The sequence below is a fragment of the Pan troglodytes genome, chromosome 11, assembly GCF_028858775.2.
Source record: "Pan troglodytes isolate AG18354 chromosome 11, NHGRI_mPanTro3-v2.0_pri, whole genome shotgun sequence".
NCBI classification, from domain to species: Eukaryota; Metazoa; Chordata; class Mammalia; order Primates; family Hominidae; genus Pan; species Pan troglodytes.
In genome coordinates this window covers 60,797,190-60,810,896 of record NC_072409.2, presented here as the reverse complement: position 1 = coordinate 60,810,896, position 13,707 = coordinate 60,797,190, and the positions used below count along the sequence as shown (strand labels likewise).

Below are 13,707 nucleotides of genomic sequence, written 5' to 3'. Positions count from 1 at the left end.
CGATGCCCAGCTAATTTTTATATATATATATTTTTTTTCTTGAGACGGAGTCTAGCTCTGTCGCCAGGCTGGATTGTAGCAGTGTGATCTCAGCTCACTGCAACCTCCAACTCCTTGGCTCAAGCGATTCTCCTGCCTCAGCCTCCGAGTAGCTGGGATTATAGGCACGTGCCACCATGCCTAGCTAATTTTTATATTTTTAGTAGAGATGGGGTTTCACCATGTTGGCCAGGATGGTCTCGATCTTCTGACCTCGTTCCACCCCCTCAGTCTCTCAAAGTGCTGATTACAGGCATGAGCCACCGTGCCCAACCTATTTTTATATTTTCAGTAGAGACGAGGTTTCACCATGTTAGCCAGGCTGGTCTTGAACTCTTGATGTTAGGTGATCTGCCTACCTCGGCCTCCCAAAATGCTGGATTACAGGCGTGAGCCATGGTGCCCAACCCTTAAGGAAGATTTAGACATCTTGTTGGCTATGCAGGTTCCAGTTTCTTGGGATGTTCCCTCTGTTTGTGAGTTCAGTGAATAAAGTATTTGTTAAAGTCCTCCAAGAACTTCACAGTCATATCATCACAATCAAAGTAGCAAGATAGAGATAGGTAGATATAGGAGACGCAGCACTCTGTGATGATCTGGTGGTTGATGGCATCTTTCTGCTTTATGATTTTTTAAACAAAATTTTTCCATACATCCTATTCCATAACCTACTTTATGATTTACTAACATGTCATAAATTTATTTTTATATTAGTAAATAGAGACCTACAGCAACATTTTAAGGGCTGCATAATATTCCATTATAAAGATATAAAGTAACTTATTTAACCAATCAGCATCTTCATAAATTTTCTTTTTTTGCTCCACCATTTTGCTATCATAAACACTACTGTGGGGAGTTCATATGTAAATCTTTGTACACTTCTCCAATTCTAGATTGGAATTGTTAAAAATAAATCATAGAAACAGACTACTAAATGACCATTTATATGACTAAAATTTTAAGTTTGCATATTGCTCACTTGTGTATGATGGTAGGGGCATTTCAACTAGACCTAGAAAGGTGAGTAAACTGCGTGGAAGATGTGAATGTAGGAAGGTGGCAGGAAAGGTGAAAGGTTAGTCTGAAAAGGGTAAAAAAGCAGAATATATCTCTTTATCTCAAAGATTCGAATGCAATTTAAAATGGAAATATATGCCAGCTATTAATCTGACTTGGTGATATATGCTACTATTAGAAAACCAAATGACAAGAGGAGACAAATCTAATACAGTTCTGAAGTATTATTCTGACACTGGCATTTTAGTAAAAATGTTAACAATTACACCTGCATTATAACTTTTATAAGGGTCACAATATTTTTTCTTATACTTTCTTTCAATCCTCATCAGACTAATCAAAACAATGCATCTAAAATAGCAATTCTCTTCTTGATCTAGCAAAAATATTCTAATAACACATGTGAATAAGAGAATGTTACGAATATTAACTTTGCTAATTTAAGATATGGTAAAAAATTGAAAACTATATAAAATGATTTTTAATAAAGTATAACACAAACATGAGTTACAGAGAATAGAATTTTTCACGAATCCTGAAAGGATGTCTTCTTTTCTAAAGAAAAAAAATTATCTAGCAAAAATAATCCTTATGTAATCTTAGGACAACTTTAAGTTTGCTCTAACATATCATTACCAAAGAATGTTAGTTTTTTACTCTTTCATCCTTTTATGTGCCCAAAACTTACTATTTTAAACAGTCTGGATGGCAAACATCTTAGTAAATCCATGGCCACACTTCACTAGACGATTTATTAAATATAGCTTCACCTAATCTTGATGACCCGCAATCATCAACAAAAGCTATCAAAATTTTATGATGTCAATAAAGTATTGGTTTCATTTTCAAAATCCTAAGAATGCCCATTCTTTGTAGCAGGTGATTTTCTTGCCTATCCTCTTAGTTTTTTTCCTTTAATCAACCTATTTACAGCAGCATTCTACCTCTTCAGCAGGGTTTTAATCTAATCCCTGCTACAATCTAGTAACAAGCGACAAAAGGAACCAGCTAACCAAACTAATCTTCTACATGATTCTAGGTCAATAAGTTGCCAGTTTTATACCTCTTTCTAGAAAAAAGCACAGGTTTTATGACAGTTATTACCCTCATTGATCAGGGGACCTTTAAAAAGCTCATGTATAGATTCAGCAGTATGCCAGATGCCACAAGTCTGATAATGTAAAACCAGGGTAATATTGGGACTAAAATGTCTTAAAACAAAAATCTATGATTACAATAATAAAACCAATACTACCAAGATGAACAAAGTTTCTTACCGTGAGCATTATGGGCTCACAGACTCTTTGTTTAAATTTGTCTCTGTTATTTCTTAGCCATAAAACAGCATCATACGTGTCACGGAATCTCTGTCTTAGCTTATCTTCCTTCTGATTCATAAGATTGTCAAAACGTACAATATGATCGTCCACACCTAAAATTGTAAAACAAAACAAAGTCTTGTTTCTCTGAAAATTTTAATTAGTGAAATAATCTAATAATAACACAAAAGAATACCCTAGTTCTAAAGGTTACAAACACCACTCAGCAAGTAACTCCCATAGTGGAAAATATGTGACCTGAACAAATCTTTCTAAAATGTCCAAAAACCTGGGAAAACATAAGATCCTGAAACTATCAAATATAAAAAACAGGTAACCTACAAAAACAAACAAACAAACAAACAAACAAAAAAACCCACAAGGAAAACACTAGATTTCCTATCAAAAGATAAACAGCAATAGGCCCTCAAAATTCTGGAAGAAAAATTAATATTTTCATTCTAGAATTGTATATACAACAAAACTAAAAAAGGGGGGGGATGATGAAATAAGAATATTTTAAAGGGTGCAAAGACTCTGAAGTTAATTCCTAAATATCTCTTCTTAGAAGGCTACCTGAAAATGTACTCCAACAAAATAAGGGCATGATGTAAGAAAATGAGACATGGAATTCAGGAATAGGTTTATAACACAGAAAAGGCACAAGAGAAATTACAAATGATAACCATGCAGGAGGCCTCAATAACAACCAGTTTAGATGGAAGGAGAAGGACAGAAGGCTATGGGACTCAAGAGAATGCCCGATAAGACAGCTTTTTTTTTTCCCTCTTCAATTTAAGAAAATGCTTAAGCAAATTTAAAAAAAAAATTAAAAGCTTTTTAAAAGCTATCAATCAAGTGAAATTTAATTATAATGCACAACTTGGTTCAGCTATGAGTAAGTTTAATAAACAATACTTAGTATTTCTAAACTTCTAGAATTAACCCATAAATAAAGCACATAAAACACTAAATGTTTTCGGCCTTGAAAATATAAAAACCAGAGTATAAATGAGAGAATTTAGAATGTGAGAAGGGAGGAAAGTAAAAAGCAAGGGTGCGAGGGAGTACTACTCGTAGCTTATGAAGTGTGGATTGAAGCAATACTGACAATTGTTAAATGACCAAAAAAGGATATGTATATTATTTATAATAATAAAAATCATTATTAATAATCCCATTTGAAGAATTTATAATAGAGATGTTTTATAAGGTAAAATCTACATCTAGAGTAAATACAAAAAGATAATGTCTAAAGTTGATTAATCAAGCAATAGTGAAATAAGAATATGATATATATGGAAGGATTACTAGAAAAAATCTTCTTAAAGAGTTAAAAGTGCTTACTCTTGGTTGGCTTTGGAGGTAAAAAAGGAGTTGTGCCACCCTTCTATCCTTCTAGTTCTTCTTTTTTTTTTTTGTTAGCCATACACATCTAGTACTTTGATAAACATAAAAAAAAATTTTTTTAACTGATCTTAGTCATATATATTGAGCAGACAGAATATAAAATCCCTATCCAAATAATACCACAGATCTATTCACATGGTCTACAAAAAAAGAAAACCAAAGATGAAATTGGACAGGTTTCAAGGAACTAAGCTAATAGAAGGTTACAAAGGCTAGAATAAAGAGCTTAAATTTGATATGAGTAATAGTGAGTGACTTTGTAAAGAAAATAAAGCTAGGCATTTATAGAGAATTAAATCAAGTGCCATAATCTGATAGAAGACAGTGGTCAGCTATAATGGCAAATTACAGTACACGACAGATATAGATAATTAAGGTACGAAGTTGGAAGAACTGAGTTGAGCTTCCTCAAGAAGGCAACTTGAACATTTTACAGAAATAATTACAGAAGCAGAAGAAAGTTCATCGACAGAGATGTATCTACATTTTATAAACATTTCATTCTAACTTTATGAAACTTACTCTTTTTCTCCTTCTCTAGAGTTTCCCTCTCTCTTCGCTTATCAATTATTTCGCCTTCACATAATGCCTTTTCATCCTGAATCCGTCTCAGATCATTTGTAATGGCATCAATCTGGGGCTGAAGATTCTCGCAGTTTTCCGTGGTCTTTAGTTCATTTTGCAAATCCTCTATCATTTTGCGGGTATTACCTATTCTCCTCTGTCGGTCAAGCTCTTCATTTTGCTTTACTATTAAAGCCTGCTGAAGTTCCTCAATCTAATAAAACAAAAGTAGGTTAGTACTTGAGACTGTTTTCCTCTTGGTTTATAAGACTTCTGTAGTAATATAGTTTTTAACATGCAAACAATCTAACATAGGTGTTTTCCTCACTAAAAGGTGTCCTGTGAGAATTAGACTAGCACATTACCAGTTCTACCAGACTACCTGTACCTTTGTTTTACACATTCACTAATATATCTCAAATACTTTAAGTGGTGCTCACTATATAATTAGCACTCATTAAATATTTCCTGAATAAACAAAATATTTTAAAAGCCCAACGGATTTCTAAATATTTACAGGAAGTACATACTATATGCCGTAAGACCAAAATTAAAACAGTCATGTGGCATATGTGATACAGTTTCCATAAATAATAAAAATGATAATAAAGATTACAAGTCACCCTATTACAGGTTGAATATCCCCAATCCAAAAATCCCAAATCCAAAATTCTCCAAAATCTGAAATTTTTTTAGTGCTGACATGACACCACAAATTACCCAGAACACATTATTTTTGCACTATATTAGTTGTATGTCAGTTTTTACTGTTAAGTATTTATGTGTGAGTAAGTATTTAAAAATGATTGTTTATGAGTAGCATATAAATAGAGAGTCAGGAATGATGGTGATGCCATCAACCACAGATCATCCACATGGGTGGCTGAGACAGCGACACCTTTATTTCCTGATGGTTCAACATACACAAACTTTGGTTCATACACAAAATTATTAAAAACATCATTTAAAATTACATTCAGGCTATGTGTATAAGGTGTATGTGAAATATAAATGAATTTTGTGTTTGGACTTGGGTTGTATTCTCAAGATACCTCATTATGTATATGCAAACATTCCAAAAATCTGAAAAACTCTGAAATCCAAACACTTCTGGTCCCAAATATTTTGGATAAGAGATACTCAACCTGTAATCTGAAACAGAAATAAACTATTTTCTTCCAATGGAAATATTTTCTACCAATACTTCAGACTAATATTGTGAGATTTTAATCATCAGTCTATATGCTTAGATTCCTTCACTTATATTCAGGGTAAATTACATTTTTATAACCAGCTATGTAACTTGCCACTTGATGTCAGTGAAATTTTTATCAAAACTATGGTCTACCTAAGACAGAGTAAAGATTTTCTTTAGGACACACACATATAAACAAATATACACTTATATGCCCAATTTACATTTTACAACTAGAATTTTGCATTAAAATAGATAAATTTAACACATCACATAATCTGTTTTAGCCAGCTTTATTTCCAAGTCAGATTTACTCCTCTCCTTCCTCATTATAAAAGTTATAATGCATTCATTACTGAAAATACAGAGACTTATAACAAATAAAAATAACTTATAATCTTAATGTCCTTAAACTTTTACCTTTTTTTTTTTTTTTTTGAGACAGAGTCTCACTCTATCGCCCAGGCTGGAGTGCAGTGGTGCGATCTCGGTTCACTGCAACCTGGGTTCAAGTGATTCTTGTGCCTCAGCCTCCGAAGTAGCTGGGACCACAGGCGTGTGCCACCATGCCCGGTTAATTTTTGTATATTTAGTAGAACTGGGTTTTCACCATGTTGGCCAGGCTGGTCTCAAATTCCTGGCCTCAAGTGATCTGCCTGCCTCGGTAAACTTTTACGTTTTAATGCCTACTTATATCTGCCTGTAGAATATATATTCTTTTTACTAAATGGCATCACTAAAAATGCATTGAGAGCAGTTTCTCATTATCCCTCATGTCCTTGCAAAATAAATAAATACATTTTAACATCTTGTGCATAATGTTCTCTGATACGGATATACCACATTTTATCCCATCTCCTGTTGAAATGCGGGTATTGATTTTTCCTTTCTAAAAATTTAGCTTTGGCAGTAACAAAATGCACATATCCCCAAATCCTCTCTCCTATAACCAAACATACAGAAGCAAGAGAAAATATATCTGAAAAAATTAAGATACATACATGTCACTGAACATTAACAATGTTCAATGGGCCTAAAAGCAGATAATAGGAAATTCAAGGGATTCAGGAAAATAAATGAGCATGTCACAGATGACAATATATAATTAAGAATCACTAAACACTAAAGATGATACAGAATTAAGATTCACTAACAAACAGAACCTCTGCAATCCCAGCAAAACAGGGATCACCAAACTACTGAAAATCACTGGCCTACCATATAAAGTTGTACCAAGAGAAGGTCTTTGTCTGATATTGACCTGAAAAACTGAAAAGCAGCCCAATGATCCCTTACCTTTCAATTAAGCTTTCTGAACACTAACTCATTTGTTACCTTCATCCAAGAAACTACCATGACTAATCACATTAGTCCTACTCTGACTAATATCCATGTTTAGCTCAGGTACAGTAAGTCTAAACCTCTTAAATCACCTACCTTCACTAGGATACTGTCTCCATACTGCTCTATATCTGCAATTTCTCTGAATGTTCCCTCTTCTTCTTCTTTTTTTTTTTTTTTGAGACAGGGTCTCGCTCTGTCACCTAGGCTGGAGTGCAGTGGTGCAATCTCAGCTCACTGCAAGCTCCGCCTCCTGGGTTCAAGCCATTCTCCTGCCTCAGCCTCCCGAGTAGCTGGGACTACAGGCGCCCGCCACCACGCCCGGCTAATTTTTTGTATTTTTTTTTAGTAGAGACAGGGTTTCACCGTGTTGGCTAGGATGGTCTTGATCTCCTGACCTCGTGATCCGCCCACCTTGGCCTCCCGAAGTGCTGGGATTACAGGCGTGAGCCACCGCGCCCCGCCTGAATGTTCCCTCTTCTTGTTCTAATGGAAACTTGGCTATTTCTGGAAGACACCTGTTCTCCCCAGAGCCCTCTCAAGTGGTGACCTTTTCCTGCCATAAACCATTATTTCAGGACATGGAGGTGGGGAGGGTATTCTCATTAATCCCCACTGTACTCCTTCCTCCTTTAATTGAGCCCCACTTTGGTTCCTCTGAAGATCTTGGGGTCAGACTTTGTCACTCATTACCCTTGTTGCTATGTTAACTACCTCTCTGAAAATCTTCCCCAACCTTATCCATTCAGGGATGACTGTGGCATCTGATTCACTGTCTTCCTCTCTCCATCATTATATCTGTCATCATGTGACTTAAACATATCTACAGAAAATCAATCTAACTCTTTGGCCTCTGTGTTCCCTTACTTCTTCAACTTCAATCATCTTTTCCTTAACCTTTCCTCAGCCACCTGTCTAGTGAACAGAGGAAGGTAGCTGAGGAGGGTTATGTTCTAGCTCATAAAGCCCCCCAAATCATACCACTTCTGAAAAACGTATTTCCATAATTCTATTCTTTGGTCACTATTTCCTTTTCTTCCATTTTACTTACTCTGGTATTCCTACTCTATCTTTTGACCCCCACAAGGTTGTGCAATCCATTAACCCCACTACCTTTTTACATTTCTTTCCTTAATCAGCTGAGGCTCCACAATGCAGCGCTATAACCACTCCCTTGGAAAGATCCCTTGACCTTTCTTCTTATGTCACACTGGCCAGGAAAAAGCCCAGTTCTAATTAAACCTATCGATATACCTTCTAACTATCTATATCTAAGCAACCGAACTAATGAAAGAAACCCTCAAAAACTGGTCTCACTTTAAATCTATGGCCACAAAACTTAAACAGGCACTCAAAACTACCAGATAAACCTATTACACTTCTTTAATAAACTTGTGTTATCTTTCTGAGATGAGTTCATACCTTTTGCTCATTCAATCCTTTATTGCTGCCTTCCTTCTACTCACTCAGCTAATGACCTTGCCTCATATTCATTCCATTAATAGAAGTTATAATTAGAGTACTCCCTCCTTCTCTTGCTTTTAAATCTATCACTTTACCTACATCCTTACTCATTCTGCTTTGCTTTGTAGAATGTAAGGAGACTCCATGTAGCTACCTAAATCTAACCCCTCCAAGGCTACTCCAGAGAAATGTTTCTCAAATTACACCTTAAGAAGGTGTAATTTTTCATGAAGGACCATTAAAAACAAAAATTCCAAGCCATCACAAGTCAACTTTTATTAATTACAATTAATTTACCAAAATTCTGGAACATTTTGGCAATTCCTTAAAAAACTGAACGCACACCAATGATATTCTACTCCTAGGAAATTATCCAAGAGAAATAAAAGCATACTTCCATACAAAAAGCGGTAGAAGAATATCTATGGCAGATCTACTGGCAGTAGCCCAAAACTAGAAATAGTCTAAATGTCTAATACCAGGTTAGTGAATAAACAAATTGTGTGATCTCAAGAAAAATGAAAAGAAAAATACAATAAACTGAATGAAAACAAAAATAGCACATATCAAAATTTGTGGGGCACAGCTAATGCAGTGATAACAGGAAAATGTATAACACCAAGTGTATACATAAGAGGAAAAGCATCAAATCAATAATCTATGATTCCACCTCAAGAACCTATAAAAAATGAGCCCATCTACATCAGGCAGAAGGAGAATCATAAAGATAAGAACAGACATCAATGAAACGGAAAACAGAGAGAAAAATCAATAAAACAAACAGCTGCCTCCTTGAAAAAAATCAATAAAATTAGCAAATCTTTGGCAAGATTAACTAAAAAAAGAGTAGGGGGGTGGGGGAGAGGGGGAATTGCCAGTATCAGGAATGAAATAGGGTTATCACTGCAGATTCTATACATATCAAAGGATAAGAGAATTTATGCATACAAAAATTTGACAACTTGGACAAAAGGACCAATTCACCTAATATGAAATAGATTATTTGACTAGTCTAATAACTATTAAGGAAGTTGAAAACATAATTTTAAAACTCCCTCCAAGAAGAAATCTCTACAACCAGAGAGTTTCACTTGAGAATTACACAAAATGTTTAAAGTATACAAACATCAATTCTACACAATCTCTTTCAGAAAGTAGAAGAGGAAGGATCACTTCCCAATTCATTTTATGAAGCTAGTTATTATCCTAATACCAAAACTAGGCAGAGAATACAAGAAGACTACAAAACAGTATAACTCATGAATACAGACGCAAAAATCCTTTAACACAGAATTCGGCAATATGTAAAAAGAATTATACACTTATACACCACAACCAAGTGGGGTTTATCTGACGGATGCAAAATTGATTTGGTAGTCAAAAATCAATCAATATAATCCATCACTTACTAACCACCTAAAAACTTACACAATTATATCAATAGATGCAGAAAAGCATTTGACAAAATTGAGTATGTACTCAACATAAAAATTCCTAGAAACACAGGAATACATATAAGAATTTCCTGAATCTGACAGAGCATACATATTCTTTTAAAAACCTGCTATTATTACATACTGAATAATGAAAAACTGAATGCTTTCCTCCTAAAATCAAGAATAAGGTGAAGATTTCAGTGTTCACCACTCTTATTCAACAGAGTGCTGAAGTTGTAGCCAATGCAATAACGTAAGAAAAGTAAGTGCATACAAATCAGAAAGAAAGAAATAAAGCTGTCCCCATTTGTAGCTGACATGACTGCCTAGGTAGAAACTCCCAAAATATCTACCAAAGAAGAAAAAAAAGAAATTAAGTCAGAGGTATGAATCTAACAAAACACAAAGAGGACTTGTTGCTAAAACTACATAATGCTAACAAAAGAAATAAAAAATCTAAATAAATAGAGACAGACCATGTTCATAGACCAGAAGATTCAACATAGTAAAGATTTCAATTCTTCCCAAATGTTTAATGAAATTCCTATTAAAATCCCAGCAACATTTTTCTGTAGATATAGAAAAGATTTGGATGTCATCAGGAATGGTGAAGTAAGGAACTCCAGAAATCTTCTCCTCCATAAAAGTGATGAGAACACTGACAAAAATTGTCAAAATTTACACTTTCAGGACTCCAGAATTTAACCAAATGCTTGTAACAATCTGGGAAGCTGTTATTCAAGAAAAATGGCTGAATCTCAGTAAAAACAGCAAGCTCTGTAGAATTTTGAACTTGCTTCATTCCTAAACCCCTTGCTCCATTCATGTGGTATCCTTGAAAAGCAACAGCCCACAATCATAGTGAAAACCTGCAGTCTAGCAGCCACTGGAGAGATATGAACAGGTTTGGAGCTCTTTTATAAAGGCAAAAAAAAAAAAATGCAATTACTTTTGCACCAACCTAATAAATCCTCATTCTCAGAGAAATGTCATTATCTGATCTACCCGGCAGTTTCCTGGGAAAACTTAGTTGTATAAGGCTTGTTTGTATTTGACCTGACTCACAGCTCACCACTGCAAAACAGCCTTTTCCTTGGATGCATTTGTCAAAAACAATCAGAAGCAATTGTTTAGCATCACAACTGCCTGAAGCAGATAACAGTTACAGCAAACAATAAGCTAACCAAAAATCTTAAAAGGCTGGGGAATGAGCTTCTCCCCAAACCATATGAGGTTTTGGAAATTCCTGGGATTCTAGAAGGTCATGTGCATTAGCAGGACTGTGTGCATGCCCAGGGCTATGTACATGATCCAGAAAGACCTGAGAAGACCCTAAATTCTCATCTCTGTTTCACTTTGTGGTTGTGTGCAAATAGGAAGTGAAGGCTGAGACAGAGTTAACCAAAGTTTTCAACAATCTTAGGAGCATTTATTGAAGAAAAATGATTGAATCTCAGTAAAGTGTGAATACTGCCTGGCTGAATGATGAAGGCATGACCCAATATATACACAGAGATCCTCAACAAAGACTGGGAAACACATGGGTTCCAGGCATTTTAGGAAATACAGATTCAGTCATTAGCTAACCACTAAACTAACCTAGTAGTGACTTCAGTAGCCACATATGACCAAGAATAAGAACTTTACAGAACTAGGAAAGTCACTAAACAAACAAACACCAACAACATATTCAATGAAACAGCAACAACATCAAGCCCTGGGGAGGGGAATGGGACTGACTTCCAGAGTTGCTAGAGTATGTTACTTAAACTGTTCAGTTTCAACAAAAACTTGTAACACTTTCAAATAAAGGAAAAAGTATGGCCCATACTCAGGAAAAAAGCAGTCAACAGAAAAAGTACCTGAGGAAGTACAGAAATGGACTTATAAGACAAAGGGGCTTTAACCCTTTTTCTGTTTGCCCTGAGAATACTTGCTGGTGGTGCTTACTTTCACATTGAAACTCAGTCAGATTTGGTTAAGCCTCAGAGTGTGTTTATGTAAAATTAAATGAGTGCTGGCAGTGAGCACAGGTACTTTTTTTCTAAATAGGAAAAGGATTAAAACAGCGATTTTAAATATGTTCAATGAACTAAAAGAAACCTCCCCTACAAGATATACTAAAAGGCATCTTTAAGGCTGAAATGAAAGGACCCTAGACAGTACTCTGAATCTACACAAATAAATCAAGAGAACCCGCAAAGGTAATTAAATAGATAAATGTAAAATATAACATAAATGTATTTTGTTGTTTATAACTTTTTTTCTTCCTATCCAATATAAAAGAACTATTGTGGTATAAACATATATATTTAGTCTTTGTCCTAGGTTCTTGGCACAGAATTCTTAAAACCCTTGGAATTTTCTGAGTGACAGGAATGTCTTTTATTATTCATAACAAGCCCCTTTCTGCAATATCTGGTTTTATGCTAATGAGGACCAAAAAAATCATGGTCCAACTATCTACTGTTTACAAGAGGCACATTTTAGATTCAAAGACACAAATAGGCTTAAAGTAAAAGGATGGAACTTTAGTCAAAAGAGAACTCTTTATTTCTCCTTTCCTAGCAAGCCAGAGGAAGTATAATACAAAAGCAACACGATCAAATAAACCAACAAAACATATCATTAAATCCAAACACAGGCTGATTATCCTTTATCCAAAATGCTTGGCACCAGAAGTGTTTTGGATTTCAAATTTTTTAAGACCTTTGAATATCTGCATTATACTTACAGGTTCAGCTTCCCTAATCCAGAAATCCAAAATGCTCTAAAGTGCATTTCCTTTGAGCATCAGGTCAACACACTCAAAACGGTTTTGGGTTTTGGAGCATTTTTAGATTTCATATTAGAGATACCCAACATGTCAATACTGGCAGTAAAATAATAATAATAATAATAATAATATTTTAAATAACCACAAGTCAAATTTCTGATGATACTGACATGGGATTACAGGAAGAGAAAGTATAAGCTTCCTAATTTTTTTTTCTTAATTAGATGGGAGAATAAACATACTGATGAACTCTTTTGTTAGCAATGTGTCACTTAAAATTTTAAGATAATCACTAGAATAGGACTAAATTTAACTTTCAACCTATAGAATAAAAAATAGAATGAGAAAACCTTGGTTAATAGCAACAGAAAATAGAAAGAGAGGAGGAATCAAGTAAAAAGTATAATAAGTAGAAAACATAACAGTAAATGTGAACTGTTTAAACTTCTTCATCTGTTTAAACTCCTTTATTTGCCATCAAATTGAAAAAAATTTCAAAACAAAACCCAGTATTATTTACAGCACATAAACTAAAACATGGTACAGAAATAAAAACAAAATAAGAAAGCTTTAAAATCTAGGAAGCAAAAACTGATATAATTACAAGGAAAAATAGACAAACCTATACTCATAGAAGGAGATACTGACACCTTAAAAATCACTAAATCAGGCCAGGTGCGGTAGCTCACACTTGTAATTCTAGCACTTTGGGAGGCCAAGGCAGGTGGATCACTTGAGGTCAGGTCTTTGAGACCAGCCTGGCCAACATGGTGAAACTCTGTCTCTATTAAAAATACAAAAATTAGCCTGGCGTGGTGGTGCATGCCTGTAGTCCCAGCTACTTGGGAGACTCAGGCAGGAGAATTGCTTGAACCGGGGAGGCAGAAGCTGCAGTGAGCCAAGACTGCTCCACTGCACTCCAGCCTCGGAGATAGAGCAAGACTCCATCTCATAACAACAACAACAACAACAACAACAACAAAAACTAAATCAAGTAGGTTAACAAAAAAGAACATACGAGTATACATAATTATAGTAAGCCTATTCTAACGTATGTATGTATGTGTGTGTATACATATGTCCACACCTGAAGACAGAATGCACATTCTTTTCAAATACATGAAGAATAGGTACAAAAATCAA

The 13,707-nt window shown here is 34.9% G+C and overlaps 1 protein-coding gene across 15 annotated transcripts in view; it reads right to left on the bottom strand.

Annotated features, from left to right (window-relative positions):
- SMC5 (structural maintenance of chromosomes 5) overlaps positions 1-13,707 on the bottom strand; it is a 96,129-nt gene that overhangs the window by 52,431 nt on the left and 29,991 nt on the right. For all 15 annotated transcript variants that reach the window (XR_010148677.1, XM_520066.8, XM_009456708.5 and 12 more), the window contains 2 exons: positions 4,311-4,566; positions 2,337-2,491 (listed from right to left, as the gene is read on the bottom strand). Coding sequence is in view for 14 of the 15 variants with exons in the window: in XM_520066.8 (XP_520066.5) it covers positions 2,337-2,491; positions 4,311-4,566 (411 nt within the window). In the remaining variant the exon portion in view is untranslated. The remainder of the gene's footprint in view (positions 1-2,336; positions 2,492-4,310; positions 4,567-13,707) is intronic.